The 16,693-nt window shown below is 37.6% G+C and overlaps 1 protein-coding gene across 9 annotated transcripts in view; it reads left to right on the top strand.

Annotated features, from left to right (window-relative positions):
- The window catches only part of WASF3 (WASP family member 3), a 74,850-nt gene that overhangs the window by 35,309 nt on the left and 22,848 nt on the right, over window positions 1-16,693 (top strand). For all 9 annotated transcript variants that reach the window (XM_055802844.1, XM_055802848.1, XM_055802850.1 and 6 more), the window contains one exon: window positions 11,910-12,052. In XM_055802844.1, coding sequence (XP_055658819.1) covers window positions 11,920-12,052 — 133 coding nt within the window. In that variant the 5' untranslated portion in view covers window positions 11,910-11,919. The remainder of the gene's footprint in view (window positions 1-11,909; window positions 12,053-16,693) is intronic.

The following is a 16,693-nucleotide window of genomic DNA, read 5'->3' as shown; positions in this document are numbered from 1 at the left end:
TGTCCTGCCTGTTGAGAACTGGGAATGAAGGTGGCATATGAGGAGCTGAGGCAGGCAAAGATTAATACTGAATTGTCATAGTACACAGTGTTTTTTCACTGTTTGACCTAGTTACTGCTCTCTTGCATCATTGCAGAGTGTCATATGTATGTTAAATGTGTGTTTGTGTATATATGTCTGTATATACTGAATATATATGTACACAAACTGTGTACTTGTGTATATATGGATATATGACTTTTGGAGGTTTTTTGGTATGGAAAAGAACTATAAAAAACCACTTTTCCTATGACATTTTAGATTTTGGTTTAACTGAACTATGAGAACTTAACACTTCCCTGTGACATTTTAGATCAACTGCTATGGGGAAAATAGTTTAAGAGCAGATTTCCGCCCCCGAAAAATCCTGTTCTGAAAGGATTTTAGTGGTAAATATCAGACAAGGGAAATAGGGAGCATTGTGTGCTGCTGTAAAATGGGTAATATCGGACATGAAGGGGATACTTCATCTATTTTGTGCTTTCCCCTCCAACTTAGGGTTAATTTGAGTTCTGAGAAACAAATTACTGAATTTGCTTCTGGTTTACCTTGAGGTCATTTGGGGATCTGAGTGGCATGTTCTCACTGCAGGTGGGCTCTGGAGGCCTTACTGGGCAGCCTTTGTCGCATGGGCTGTGACCCAGGCTGTTGTTTCAAGCACTTTAAATCCACTAAGGCTCTCTTAAATAGGATCAATGTAAGTCAGCAAGGCCTAGCTGCAACTTATGTTTTCTTTAAGTAATCAAGGCATTTGCTTCTGATAACACTTCCTGTTTGTGAAGGAGGAATGCTGAGACAAACATGCTCTAAATGATCTTCAGCATCTATTTGTGCATTATTGTAGCCGAAATGTTAAGAAATGGCTTGTTTATAATTACAGACTGTACTGTAATACTCTGTTACAAGTTGTTCCAGCATCAAATCGTTTAGTGTAAAATATCATGCAGTAATGATTCTTGTGTTACAGAAGTATTCAACTTCTGTAATGTAGATAAAAATGTGACTTTAAACTATTAGAAGAATGTGTATCCATTTGGATATCCAAAAGTATATTGTATATATATCAAAATATATATGCTATATATAGTGTATATATGTATGTAAGTAAGCACTCCCGAGATGTGTAAGGCTATCATTCGAGAGGCTATGTTGAAAGAATCACACTTAAAAAGTGTCTCAGTAGTTTGTAGTAATTTGGGAAACGAAAAGCCACTCTGTGCCCTTTTATTTTAACTGTCAGATGGGTGAAGAAGGAATTTGTGTTTGTAATGATGCTTTTTGGCCTGTAGTCCAAAAAGATCCTGGAATAGGCAGGTGGTGAACAAGAAAGAAACTTTCTTTAGGTGGGAAATATCCTGGTATGGTTGACTGTTAAGTAATAGCATTAAATAGCAGTTCTCTTTGGTTTTAATTGTTTACATTTTATTACCCTGTGGTATTACTATGCTGGAAAAATTAAGAGGTGCCAAATAGGTGGGAATCACTAGCGATGGAAGTGCATTGCATGATGTTTGAACCATGATTTCCTTCAAGGCTATATTAATCTCAGGTATTTCATGGGAATACTACTGGTTGTTGAAAGAGTGGCCTGTAGACATTTTCTTGGATATCTGAGCTGCTGAGTTTGGCTATGGAGAGCGAGAATTCTGTGGCTCTGTCTACACAACCAGCTCTGTGCTCAGAGCTGATTAAGATCCAAGCCTATGACATCTGGAACATTTTGACCTGCTAGTGGACATCTGTTTCTGACCCAACTAGTTCATTGCTGCTTTGTGATTTCGCTCCTTTTGACCTCATCTAGTTTATACTTCTCACTGAATGTTACCATTTAGGTCCTAAAGGTTAAAATAAAAGGAGATTTTACAGGATGTCACTTTTCCAACCAGTGTATCAGTATTTCTGTGTCTTCATACATGTAGTCATTGGTTATTTGAAACAGAAAGAGCTGAACGGTTCAGCAGCCGTATGATTTGCACATGTCAAGATGATACAAAAGCGAGGGATGATCAGTCTTAAAGTCTTTGCTGTGCTGTAGGACAGGGTGCTGCTTCCTTCTCTTTCTTAACTTCACACAGAGCTCCTTCTCCTTGCTCTGGCTCAGTGGTTTTTTTTTTTTCAAGAGATGGTATTTTTAAAGGGTAAATGTTAGGCAGACTGTATACTGTAGCAAGATATTTATCTTTTTCTTTCTTTCAACTCTACTTAAAAAAACCCCAAAGCTACCACTATTTCTGTATATGTGCAAGGAAAATATTTTGAGTTACTGTGCAAAACTGTTCAAATAGAATTGAAATAAGCTCCAACAAATGCATAGTGTGTATCTTTTCGGTAAAGACAAATGAATAAAACTGAAGGGAAACAAGTGGTGACTCAGTTCAGTTCTGTTTGCTTGAATAGGAGAAGAGATGATGATAAATTCTTGGACTATAATAGAGATTTCCAGAAAGGCCATATGAAAGAAAAACGTGTTTTCAGTGCAGCATAAGTACTTCCTTATTGAAACAAGTCCATTCTTAGGATAGCAAAAACTAGCCAGATGCTGTTACATGACTTGAAAAGACTTTTTTCCTTTCTCATGTACACTTACAACATTTACGCTATATTTGGTGTTAGCCTAGTAGTATTAGGTTAAAATAGTAAAATTGATAGTGGCAGTAAGGCTTTTGTTGGTTTTAATGTATAAACACAGTGGAACAGATGTTCAGAACAGTATGGAATATTTCTTCCCCATCCTGCCATCCCTTTCACACCGAACCATCTGGAAGGGACTATGAGCAGGATGAGCAGCCATCACGCTAAGAACAAGATTAATGTGTCGGCGTATTTTGTTGATACTTTAAACTGGTCACTGCTTGTTCACTGGAAAGCAGCAATGTGAATTGTCATTGCGTGTGTGGTTACGCTCTCCATGTGGATATGGAACAAAGACAGAAAAGAATGATCTATATAGAAAAAATAATAAACAGTGGTAGTCAGTCTGGACATGACCCACAAAGGCAGAAATCAACTTTTTTCCTATTCAGTATGCTATATTGATGTCACTAGCCACCTTTTACCCTTAGCGCAGTGTCAGGTAGTAGACGTATTTGTGTAAAAGCTTCTGTATACGTTTTCCCAGAGTTTTTTAGTCCATGCTCTTGATGTACTTTTTTTTTTTTCCCTGATTTTTTTTTTGCAGCAACAAGCATACCACATGTGGCTGTTTTCCAGTTTAATCACTTGGATTTCTTTAGTACCCTTTAGCCTTATTTCTCTTGAGAGAAAGTGTGATTAGTGTTTTGGCTTAAACAAAATTTTGGTTAGAGAAAGGGCATCTTATGACCTAGAAATGAGAGATGCCAGTCATGTGTGAAGTTGTCCTGGATCTTCTGTGTTCTGATACAGGATGGGTAGAAAAGGGTGGGTGGTTCTGATGTTGGCAGGAAGGCTGGATTCAGTAAAGCAAGCTGTTGTATTGTGCAGTCTGTGAACCAGTATTAGATTTCAGGTAAGCAAATTTGTTCTTAAATAGATAATCTTAGTAACATTAAGTGTACCAAGAAAGATTACAATGTGTTAGTGAAGGGGAAATCTTTATTAAAAGCTTAACAAATAGCTTCAGTTGGGACCACGGTGTTTTTCTCCCATTGTTTTGTGTTTCTTTGCATGAAAAGAATTTTAAGGAATTAAAATCTGACATTAGATTCAAGAAGGCTGCTTGAGAATAATGAGATGCTGAAAACCTGAAACTACTACTGTAGTGAGCTAATCTAAGTGAAAAGGTGAATCTGAAGAAAGTGGCACAGCCAAAGATCTCAGCTTTCAGAGGAAAGATAAACATGAGTAGAAGAAGAGAGGCTAAAGCTAGCCGGGAGATGTTCACAGATGTTCTAGAAAGAGCTTATCCTGCAAAGAAATGGAGTGGTGAAGTCAAGTAAATATTAGTGTTTAAAACCAAATACTTCAACGTAAAAATATACTGTGTACATGTTTTCCTGTATTTTTATAAAAGTCTTAAGGCATCTTTAGAAATTGCAGAGATTCAAGTGACAGGGGTAAAAAAAAATTGCCAAACTAATTTACTGGCAAAGTTTTTTGCATATTGGGCAGTGTGACAAAATGCTGTAAATATAAATTTGGATTATGAGAAATTAATACAGGAAAAAGTGACAGTCCATAAGTATGTTCTATATTCCTTAGATATGTTTTAGTTGGGCCTGAAAAGAATCATAGTTGTATGTCCAGAAATGGGGATAAAACAATGCAGTAACCTCAGTTAGGCTACTGATTATATGTTTGCTTCATTAGCAGAGACCAAGAAATATCTTTATTTCTTCCTTTAACAGTGCTGAAGCCATTTAGTTGGATGACATGTATAAGATCCTTTATTTTGGAGCAGAAGGTGAAACTGATTATAATCTGCCTCTATTTCATAATAGTAAGATTTTTATTTCCTTAGAAAATTCTGGGGGAAAATATTGTGATGGAGAAAAGTTAGTGTTGGGATTGTAGTTTTGGAATATTTTATTTCTATTGGGACAAAAAAAAAATTAAAGCAGTAACTTTAGAGTGGTCCCTCAGTCTGTTACAGTGTGGCAGATGCATGAGTATCTTCTTGAACCACAGTCAATGGGTAATACAAAGATGAGGTTGTAGAACAAAGACACAAAAAAAAACCCCAAATGCAGCAAGCTTTAGAGAAAATAACACAGATTTCTGACTTGTCTTCATAATTGCTGGTAGTATTTAAAAACCTCTCTTATATTAGAGTCCACACTAATATAAGTAGCTACTTAATTTCACGTTAAATAATTCTCAGGACTTTTTCTTCCTGCATCAGTGACCTTTGTCTTGTGTATGCTTGTTAATGTTAGTGAGAAATTCTGATGAGAACTAAATTTAAGGTAATAGTAAATGTCAGTGTTTGGTGCTGTGGAGATCAGTTTACTTTCTTTTCTCCTGACTTTTTAATTAGAGGAAATTTCTAAATTAATATGTTCCCTTTTAATGGTTCAATAAACTTTTTGTGTTGGAGGCCCACAGGGTAAGCAGAGTTAGCGACTCAAAATTTTTGTTCTGCTTTTTATGGGGTTTTTGGAGATGTGAAGGGTTGGCTAGGGAAGCCTAGATCCATAAAATATATTTAAGTTTTTAATAAACAAAACCAAACGCCATCCCCTCCCTGTTGTCTTTTCTTTTGTTATTGCTTAATGTCTTGATTTCCTTCATAATATCACAGGACCATAAAATCTGCCCTGAAGAGCTCAGCACAGACCAAAACACAGCCAAAGAAAGCAAGCAACCCTCCAAGTTGGTGAACCTTCAGAAATAGCTCATAGCAATAGACATTAAAATAAGAGCTCTATTAAAGCAAAAGAATTGCTTAAGGGGTTTCTGTGCCCATTTCATCATCGCTAATATGTAGGTTGGTATGATGTAAGAGGAAGATCTGGAGTGGTGGTCTGATGCTAAGAAGAAAAAATATCTTTTCATTCCAGCCTTGACTGTCATGCCTTTCATGTAGATCCAGCCATCGGGAGGAAGTTCTGTGGAAATGATGTTGACAGCTGGCTATATATTAAATTTTAGCTATTTCTTTTCAGGTGGACATGTTCTAGGCACTTAACTTTACGTGCATTGTCTTGTTGAAAGACTGTTGCAGATAAAAAATTGTTCTTGATTTTTTAGTTATCCTTAAGGAACAGAATTCTGTTAGACTTTGTGCATAAACCTAATGTGTGCCCTTGCTTCAGCGAGCTGAGTATCAAAATGAAGAGAGTTGCATTAAATATTAGGGGAAATGTGAAAAAACCTGTATATTAACCACTAATTACACTGTTTGTCCCTTACATTGGGATAGCTGTAATAGAAGTACTTGGTACTTAAAGTGTAATTGTGAAGTTTAGTAAAACTTTACTCTGTTTTGATATTTGTTCCATAGTAATGTGGCTGTGAGAGGAATCACATACTTGATAGAATTAGAATAACCAGCAGACGTTATTAAAAATCAGTCATGTTTAGATGCTTTTTTGATAAATATTAAAGAAATCTGGGGCATTGGAGCAGTGTTATACAACAACTGATGGCTAAATTTTTTATATTCTTTTGCAGTGTACAAAATGTGGAATTAAACTCTGTTAGAATGAAGCCAGTTTAAAAAAAAAACGAACCCCAAACTTTAAAAAGTACACATGAATGACATTAAATGAATCGTGAACTGAAAATAATGATTTCCAGACTATATGCTAGGTCAAATTTATTTGTTTTTAACTTGTCATTACTGATACAGAAGTAAATGACCTCCGCAGATGGTAAGTAGGAAAGATTCAGAAACATTGTGTTCCCAGTCATTTAGGACAAGGGAAAAACTGAAAGGGACGTACCTGAAAGGCATGTGTATTCCTTTCCCTTGAGATAAGAGGAGAGCAGTGCCTGCTGTCTGTGTAGCCCTTTCTTTGTGTCCTGTAGTGAAGGATGAGGGGCTTTGGAGGACAGGGAGATCTGTGGTAATAGTGACGCCGTGGAAAAAAAAAAAAGGATGGAGAGCATCTCCAAAACTTCTGTTTGGGGTCTTTCATCTTCACTTTCCGTTCTCTTCCTATTTAGCACATACACAAATTTTGAAGTTGGGGCAATTGCAGTGTTACCAAATTGGATGCCATGCAGAGATGGACATTTAGTGTGTTGAACTGAGTGTTAGGACATTAGGTATGGGAAAAATTAACTATCTGCAAACATTTGAAATGCTTTAGGCATAGAGACAGTGTGATTAGAGGTAGTGTAATTTGATTGTGGGGCTAGAGGTGAGGAAATGGATAGTGTTTCTCTGGTTTTGATGAGGTGAAATTCCATTTTAGATTCAAAGCAGAGCTTACACACGAGGTGTCAGAACTCACTGTATCATTCTCGTATCTATCAATAGATGCAGTGATTTATTTGCTCCCCGGGCTACTGCTGAGCTCTCAATATGGTACAGACACTGACCTCATATATATATAGTCTTACTAATCTAGGTGCTTAATTTTGAATGGAATCCCATCTGGTGTACCACTTATGATAAGCTGCATGTTCAATCCATCTCTTGTTTTTCTTCCCCACAAAAGGAGAATTATGGTAGCTTCTCTTCTTTTATAGAGGTCTGTGAGATTCATCAATGAAAGTCTCAAAAGCTTCCTGAAAATAATAGAATATATTCAGGGAAAATTTATAATGGATGGAAAGCTCCTTTTCATGGTTAAAAATATTCAGCTTTGTTATATTTTACTAGAGGATATAAGAAGAAACATCTTAAGAGGTTAAAAAAGGGATTGAACAATGTCTTTGAATGTAATAAAGAAACATTCAGAAGTAGAGGGGCTGTGTAAGGAATTGGCATTCGTTTTGTGGCATTAGTGAATATAGAAAGAAATTGTAATATTAAAGAACCATGAAATTCAACTACATATTTTTAGTGCTACTGCAAATTACAGTGCCTTTTTGGGGATGTGGAAGGGCAACAGGCAGGTTTGGGGAACAGCTGGTGCTTTGAGTTTTTGCCAGTTGCTCAAATACTTGAAGACCCAGCTTGTCTCTTATAATAGCAGTGCTCTGCTGTTTGGAAAGATTGTACATTGTGTTTGTAGTCTTTTATGTTTGTAACTGTACATCTGCTTTCTGCTTGAATTTCTTTTATTTTATTTTTTTTTAAAATCTGACTTGCCAAGGCAATGTTAAACTGCATGTCAGAAGTTTGACAGCTGTTATCCAGAGGAAGGTGGTCCATGCTGACCTGGAGTGATACTGCTGCAACTGCAGGGGAAGTGTGGAAAGAAAACCAAAAATGCTTAGATTATGTCTTTCTGTGCCCTGCTTGCCTCTGCAGCAATAACTACTGGAATAAGTGCCTTCTAATTTTAAAACAAAAGACAGTTATGCAAGTTATTACAAGGGGGGGGGGGGGGGCAGGGAGAAGAAAAAGGGAGGCGAGAATACTGAGGGAACATGCTTAATGTGAATTTTTAGTGGGATGGTCTGAGCTAATTCAAGCTTCTGATGTCCTGTCCTTTAAGAATGTGTGTGGAAATCGTGTTAGGTTAGCTGTGCAGTTGCTGATGCCTGCAGGATTTTGAGACCCACGTCCATTTCTGCTCCAGTCATAGTTCAGTCCAGCCAGATTTTGTCTGATCCATGTCCAATGAAGCACGTGTGGATTCAGTGAGATGTTAAGTGACATCTCACCCTCTTAGTTTTCTTCTTCCTGTTTTGACTCCTGTTCCTAATTTTCTGGTCTGATATCTCATACATTTCTACTGCAGCCAGTTAAATATATATCTATATCTATATCTATATATCTCTATCTATGCAGTATAGCATCTTTCTATATCCTTCATCTCTTGTGCCAGATGCAGCTGGTGGTTTAAAGCCAGCTGTGTTGTGCATAGGTGGCTCCACGTGGAGAGCAGAGTTGGACCTGTTTATCCAGGCTGTAATTTTATGACTGTATTGCATACTTAGCTGGGGTAAAAAGTGTAAGAAAATTATCGACTATGATGGGTCCCAATCTTCTGAACTGATGCAGCTTTTGAAAATAATACCAACTTACTTGCCTTATGTTTTCCATTTGGTTGGGAATGAAAGGGAACAGAAGTTATTTAACCTGTGTCGTAATATTGAGTATGTTTTACCAAATGCCAGAGTAGTTAATTCGGTGGCAATATCACAATGAATATCTATGTCTAGTAATAAACAGGGGCTGAAGTGTGACTCAAAACAGGTGGGACGAATGTAGAAGGCAGTGAAACTGTCACTGCCAACTCTTTATTTATTTATTTATTTTCTCCTGCATGTGGTAACATACTACCTGGAAGTCTTATTGAGCCTGACAAAGCCTCTGTAATTCAGAGGCTTATTTTGTCTTGATTTCTTTTTTTAACGTCCTGTTACATATATTTTGAAAAAAATTTAGCCTCGCTTCTCATGAATTTTCTTCAAGAAAGGTTGTTTGATTTGTGTGTGGTGAAGAAAAGGGTGGTTGTGCTCTAGTAGGCACATAGTAACAAGTGCTTTTTTACTTATTAATGGATTAGTAGCTGCATAGGTCTGTGTTTGATTCAGATAGTTGAAGGTTTTAAATTAGAAAAAACTTAATTGCAATTGCAGGCCTTTTTTGTGGTGTTTCTTTTTTCCTCTGATCAGAAGCAGTTAATGCATTGCTTAATCTGTTGCATATATTTGCTCATTAGTGTTTAGTTTACCTTTTGTAATTCAACTTCACACCAAAACGAGATGACAGAATAATTTAAATCATGCATTAAAAAATGAAGGTTGGTGATCCCCCCACCAGCACTGTGGTGTTTTTTAGCCTGCTCTTCAAAGAAATGGGACATCTTGGACAGTCTGTCTCTTCCCTGCTAGCTCTTGAACACATTGGACCATTTCATAAGGAATTGGTGAGAAAATGAAAAACAAACTGCAGTTGTATGTTTTCTTTACGTTAGCTTTTATGGGTGAGGAAGAACATGATGTAGAGAAGGGACTTAAAGTAGTGTTTCTGGTGAAAGGCATTTGATGATTCCCAGTGTGGTAGCAGTTTCAAGAGGTAGTAGGCAATTAGCCAAGCAGGGTGCAGCCAACTTCCAAGCGGCCCCAGCACATTGCATGGGGTGGTGGGGAAAAGTCAGGTAAACTGCAACAGGTAAGAAGGGGGGGCAGCTCTGAGAATGCCCTACAGAAAGGCATGGGGAAACTAGGCTTTATTCTGCTGGTCTTCTGGTGTTTTTGTGTAAGAATTCAAATAAGATAGGTTAAAAAAATTAAATTGAGGTGTGAACATGTGTAGCAAAACACATTCCCGTGAATGTCTTAAAGCAAACCAACCCCCACAAACCCCAAACCCAGTAGAATGGTTGCCTTGTTCATCAAAGTGTTTCACTGATGAATTGCACAGAAGCATGAGTTCCAAGGAAAGACTGTTTTATGAATTGTCTCATCACTCACAAATATTTCAGGAATTCTGTTGTCATAGTTGTAGGGAGTCTTTGTGCCTTTAGTTTGTGCAACATTGTTGTTAATGTTAGAGAAAACCAATTGTAGCTTATGTGTTTGAGTAATACCAAGATTTGGAATTGGATGCTTTGGCACTGATTTGTGCTCAGATTAATTTACTACTTCCTAATTATATTTATGAACACGTTACTGCACAGTGAAACAATTCTTTATAAATTACTTTTATTCCATAGTTGCAATGTGCTAGCCTGTTTGCAGTGTGGTGTTACTCTTCGATAATCATGAATTTCCAGTTTTTACGTATTTTTGATCAAGTTCAGAGAACTGACTGCATTGGATATTCAGTAATAATTTAAAATGCATCTGTTTGTAGAGGAATATGAAAACATAGAACAGAAACAGGAAGCTTTTTGGCTTTTTGGTCTAATAGAAAATGTTCCTGTCTTACCTCTGATGCATTGTTTAAAATTTAGCAAACTCAGCTGGCCTCAAATTCTGACATATTTGAATAAAGTGTCTCATTAAGAAAGATGTAAAATACAATTGAAGACTATAGCTTAAAAGTCATGAGCCTGTTTCTTCCTGGCTTGTTCTGAAATAATCTTACAGTTACATAATTTGGTTTTTTGCTGATTACTTAAATTGTTAATTTTTTTAGTAATATTCTTGAGAAAAAATATTTTAAACTTTTGGAGGGAAGTCATTACAAAAATTACTGTGCAACGTTTGAAAAGCTAAAAGGTCTTTTAAATTACTGATGTGGTTTTAATTAGAGATGTTGAAAGGTTACATTAATTGCTTTAGTGCAATAAAATCAAATTTTTCAGTCAAGTCTTTTCAAAATGAACTTAGGTCCTTGGTAACACTTTCTCATTCAGAAAATTTTGGTGCCACATGGTCTTCAAACAGGATATTATTCCTAAATAGTGTATGAACATTGAATTGTCAGTGTTACAAAACAGTCATCAAGTTGACTCATAATTGTGATAATGCCATTTTAAAGAAAACTGCTGGAGAACTTTTTATATTACATGCTCTTGTTTCTGTTTTCGGGGAATTCTGTCCCACCTGGGCATCCTTGCTCTCAAAGCTGCTCTCTGCAGGATAGGGTTTTCTATGCCATTGTGCCCTTTGGTAATGCTTTGAGATCTCTTTTTGTATTTGTTTTCTTTTATTTTTACAGGAAAACCAGTTCTGACAACCTTTTTCTCAGACGTATGTCTTGCCACATCTGGCATGTTCCCAAACTGTTCAGTGCTTCCTCTTACCTCATTCAGATTGTCATTCAGCACCGCCTGTGGAAAACAATCTTTCTCACATTGCAGCTTCTTTCTTATTTGCACCCAGCCTGTTCCTGTGAGGCCCTTGTCCTTATCTGTCAGACGGGTTTATCATTTTGGCTGGAAACTGTCAGGGTGAGGGTAGGTCAGTGTCTGATGTAGCCAGGGAGCTCTAATGCACGGACAGTCTGTCGGTGGCCTGCTTGTCGAGGCAGCAAGCCAGCTTGCTCCAGACAGCGATCTTTCCTGCCATTCCTGTGGGGACTGCCAGTTTTTTATAAATGCAAATGTGCACTGAAGTCCAGTGATTCTGGTGCTGTAGCACAAGTCTGGCTATGCAGTAATTCTTACACCAATTCTAAGGCAAAAATCTTACGTTATCTACGTGGGCTGTATCCTCTGTGCTTATCTGTAGTGCTCTTGTGATGTTCTGCCTTGAGTGCGTGACTCCAGTGCCTTGATTGGAATTCTACAAGTTATCTTACAGCTGGAAGGCTGAAGCAAGTGCTTTAAAAGAAGAAAGCTGAAGTATATTTTGTAGAAAAAAAAATGAATGTATGCTACACAGATTCATAGATCGTAATTTCACTTTTGTAAATACAATTCATTTTTTTCTGTAAATTCCAGGTTGTGAGCCATGCCTTTGGTGAAAAGGAACATTGAACCACGGCATCTCTGCCGAGGAGCTCTGCCAGAGGGAATTACAAGTGAACTGGAATGTGTAACAAATAGTACCCTTGCTGCTATCATACGCCAGCTAAGCAGCTTAAGTAAGTATCTGTAACTTCTTGCAAGTATTTGATTCCTGCTAAAAAACTGAATAAATTAAAAAGCTTTAAGATGGCTTGTTTTAAATAGCAAAATTATGGTTCAGGACATTTCCACTTATTTGTTATAGTAATATAATGCTACTTCATTGCTCTTCTGTATTTTGAAATTCATACAAGAAAAGGCTCTCTGAGATTTACAAGTGTGTAAAAAACCAACCAACCAAAACAAAAAAACCCTAAAACCCCAACCCCTCCCAAACCCAACAAAACAAACAAAAACCAAAACCCCAAGCAAATGCCCCAGAATAACGTTAATATATTGAAAAATAATGAAAGGTGATTTAATCTCATACATTTCCATAATCATTTGTAATTTTGGTAAGTTTTTATTGTGTTCTCCTAGTGATACCTTTTCCAGGTTGGAGTGTCCTGATCTGTTAGTTATCTTTTTGGGTAGAAACGATTTTGTATTCTGATCATCGTTAATTCTGTTTTGGATGTGTAAGTTAGAGTATGTTGGGTTTTTTTTAAGGTGGGGTGTTGGGGCCGTAACCAAAACAGACTTCTTCTGTTTTATCATTAGTTCTCTAAGGATTCATAAAATTTTGATTGCTGATGAACATTGAGTTGATATTTTCAAAGAAGTCTCCAAGTGATTCTCTGATCTTTCTTGAGCAGTAGCTGCTGATTTAGTATCCAGCGTTATTTATAGTTAATTTGTGTTGTCATTGAGTTTCACTTACTGTTTTATCAGGTAGTTTCTCAGTATTGAGATACTTAAGTTTCAAAAAATTGAGAAGAATGGCTAACGTCTTAATTACATTCACGAATATCTGATAAGACCTCATTTTAGTGTTGTACAATAATTGTGAAAGTATGGATAATATACTATTTACTTGTCTGACTTGCTAGGAATGTTTAGCTTTCATTTCTCCAGGTTTGGTCTTGGGTCTAATCTGCCTGTTACATTTCGTATTCAGATCCGCTTAGGATTGTTGCCGAGGAACTGGCTACTTACACAATCCATATCCTGCAGTTTTCCCTTAGCAGATTTCTTCGGTCACCATAAGTCTGTGTAGTCAGGTTAAAGATCTACGCAAATAAAAGCGTCCTTTGTTTTAATAGATGAATATGTGGTATTTAACGAGCGAAGTCTACCACCAGGCTTGTCCATAGTCTAAAATCTGTCATGTCTGCAGAGGCTTTCTTCTGCAGACAGCATTTGTTTTGCCTGTATTTCAAGCCAACGGGGAGCAAGGAAATGATCACAGAAAAATGCTGTGCTGGAGCTAATGTAGTATGACCTGCTGACAGCATCAGAGCTTGTTGGTGTTCCCACAGCTTGAAACAGAGAGAGAGCAAGTACAGGTCTATCTTGCAGTCACGCTGGTTTTTAATGTTGCACTGTGAGTTCAGTGCGGATTTTAAAAACTGACAGATCTGTGCTGTTGCATACAAATTGGACTTGCTTCTGCCTCTGCTCTTTTCAGGAGACATGAACAAGTTTCTATCCAAAAGGAATGTGCTCAGTGGAGCTTTTTTCTATTATGTCTTCCGATTTGGGTTTGTTTGCAGCCAGCTGGCTTGGAGCACAGGCAGAGTGAGCAGCATTCTGTATGAAACTGTGCACTTTTATATAAGGCAAAAGCTTGCCTTAAGGGATTCATCACCAGCTAGGAGAGAATCTATTGGGGAGAGGACTGGGAGCATTTGCAGCCTGTACCTGTAACTACCATGATGCTTTACGTAGTAAACAGTCATGGAGCAGTGGCTTTGAACGAAGTTTCCACCAAATACTCCCTTACTTTTGGCAGTTGAGCTTGGTCTGATGGCTGCAGGACTCCAGTCAGTAAAGAGGGACACTCTCTGCAACCGGATCTGTTGCACCATGGTTTTGTTCCCGAGTTTTGCATATGTCTATATATGGAGAAGAAATAATAAATTACATCTGATTGTTGTTGAAGACTATTGAAAACTGCATATTGTACTCCTTTATTGAGATTTTCCTAATTAGGTTTCAGTCTGTATGCTAACATATTCATTGTGTTTCAAGTTGCATTTACTACTCTTTAACTTCTTTGCTTTCCATGAGTCTTTAAATATTTTTGTATCTTTGGCTTCTCCATTCATTCAGATAGTTGTCAGGTTGAAATCTTATTTCTATATGGGTATAAACCATCTGTACGTGGGTACAGAGCTACTTTCTTTGACCCATATGCAAGTGTTGCTAGACATTTTTTGCTGTACAACATAAAACAGTGGAAGTATGATCTGTGGTGTGGGGACTGGGAAGACTTTTTCTTTCATGCAGAGAGCAGTGTCCACCAGCTTGCCTCCGAGTGTTTCCCTGGGTAGATTGGCCGTCGGCTCAGAGTTTCACTAGTTTGCATGCAGGCCTGAGCACACTGCATCCAGCTTTTTGTCACTGTGCTTTTTACCACTGCTAAATCAGGTTGAGTTGGGAAGTTAGTTTTTTTGGCATTAGCTATCGTGCTGGAGGTACTATGAGTAGGCAGATAAGAATCAAGACCTGGTTAATAACAGCCTACCACTTTTGCTTATTTAAAAAAAAGTGTGTGGGGAGCATGATTCTATTGCTAATTAATCCAGTTACAAATGAGTGGGTGGAATCACTGTCTTCTGCTCCATGTTGTGATAAAACAGTCATGTCCAGGGTGAATTCTGATTTACAAAACACCAGCTAGTTCTGCAGAACAATTCAGTCCTTACCTAGGACCCTGAGGAGAGCATTAGTGCAGCGCTGGCTGCCTTTAGCCCTAGTGTCACCTTTATTCCAGTGTCCTGTAGAACTGACACCTGAATGCCAGGTGATGACATTGCTTTACCTTTTTGATAAAGCATAGTCATGGTGTGGAAAACTCTAAGAGTTTTAATACACTGTAAATTTTTCTGTTAACCTGAATGTGTTCTTCCATGTAATTGTGCTGTGGGACAAAGAATGCAAAGGAAAGCTGTACTTCTAAAACTAAAATATGTGAAGGGAAACTAGTTAAAGTAATAAACAGTGTTGGGGTTTTGGTCTTCAGATAAGCCAGTGCCATTATTGAATTCCTCTTCTGTTGAGCACTGAGCGTCTTGACTAGTGACAAAAGATTCCTTTGGTGCAACGTATTCAATGTGTTAATGCACACCTTCCTACACAGTATGTGAAAATCAATTGTAATTAATTCAGGTGGTGTCTAGCATCTGCTAGAGACATTATAAACTGGTGTGGCAAGATGGTGTTTCATGTAATTACTGTAGAACTTGGGTAGAGGTATTTCAATTATTTGTGAAATACTTATCTCCAGAAATGGTCCCACAATGCCAGGAAATGTATTTTGTGAGCAATCAAATATACAGAAGTGAAGATGATGTGTGGAAGTGCTAGAAAGAGGCACTTCTGTTAATTGACATTAAAACCTATCGAGAATGGGGATTTGGTGAGGCAGCGTCATGATTAAATTTCCCCTCAACTGCCTCTGTGGCTGGAGGGAGCCTTGGAAGGAGAGACTAATTCCTTTGGTGTTTTTTAAAATTGATATTTAGGTTGTCCCTATGTTGGGAAGCACCTCATGCTTTTAAATGACTGTCTTATAGTACCAAAATGGGCTCTTAGGTTAGAAAGATACATACTTGTAATGTCAGATAGTTTCCCCCCCCCGGCTTGTTTCTGTATTATTAAAAATCTATTTGAAAAGATGGTAATGTAGAAAACATTATAGAAGTATTACTTGATTTCTGAAACTTACTGCATTATGTTAATCAGAGTAATATGTCTAATATTGCTGTACCATGTAGCTGATTTTACTGACAGGAGACTGACAACCTGTCTTTCACTTGTTTTAGAGTAGCAAGTGTTTTATAAAAAAATCCAAATAGAATACAATATTAAAAGAGTACGTTCCCACAAATCAACATCACAACTTGTCTTCTGAAAGATAACTGATAAGCAAGCCCTGTCTGCTTGACTTCTCTAGGGGTACTGTGTTTAATCTTAAAATGCAGCAGTCCTTCAGCAGGCTGATTTCAATATATTAACATAAACTAACAGCCATTAAAATTTATTGATGTTTTGAGCTACAAATACTTGTGACTGAAGAATGTAGAATCTTGTTTATTTAGCTGAAAAGTTGAAAAGCTTATTTGTTCCATAGCTCAGAATAACCTCTTCATTTGCAGCAACTAAATCAAATGGGGATTATAACTGAATCTCAACTAGGTGCTGACAAGCACTTAGAGAATGGTTTTAGTGTGAAGGTGGTTGAACACTGGCATGGGTTGCCCAGAGAAGCTGTGGAGCCTCCATCCTTGGAAGTATGCAGAACCCAACTGGACACAGTCCTGGGCAGCCTGCTCTGTTTGACTGTGCTTTGAGCAGAGACTTGGACTAGATGATTTTCAGCCTCAGCTGTTCTGTGTTCTGTTTTGGAGGGGGAGGAGATTAGGAGCAGGTAGGCAGCACACCTTGCCATTCCACCTTCCACATACATACAAAGCAGAGATCGGATACACCAAAATATCTACCCTTTTGGGTTAGTTATTGGCTGATCTAACCATCTAGTGAAGAAATCTATTACTGGTAAGGTCCTCCACCCAAGGCAAGTCAATCTTTTTTTTTTTTTTTTTTTTTTTAATTTG

Source organism: Falco peregrinus, chromosome 4 (assembly GCF_023634155.1).
Source record: "Falco peregrinus isolate bFalPer1 chromosome 4, bFalPer1.pri, whole genome shotgun sequence".
NCBI classification, from domain to species: Eukaryota; Metazoa; Chordata; class Aves; order Falconiformes; family Falconidae; genus Falco; species Falco peregrinus.
The sequence above is the reverse complement of the archived record's forward strand: the minus strand, read 5'-3'. Positions and strand labels throughout refer to the sequence as shown.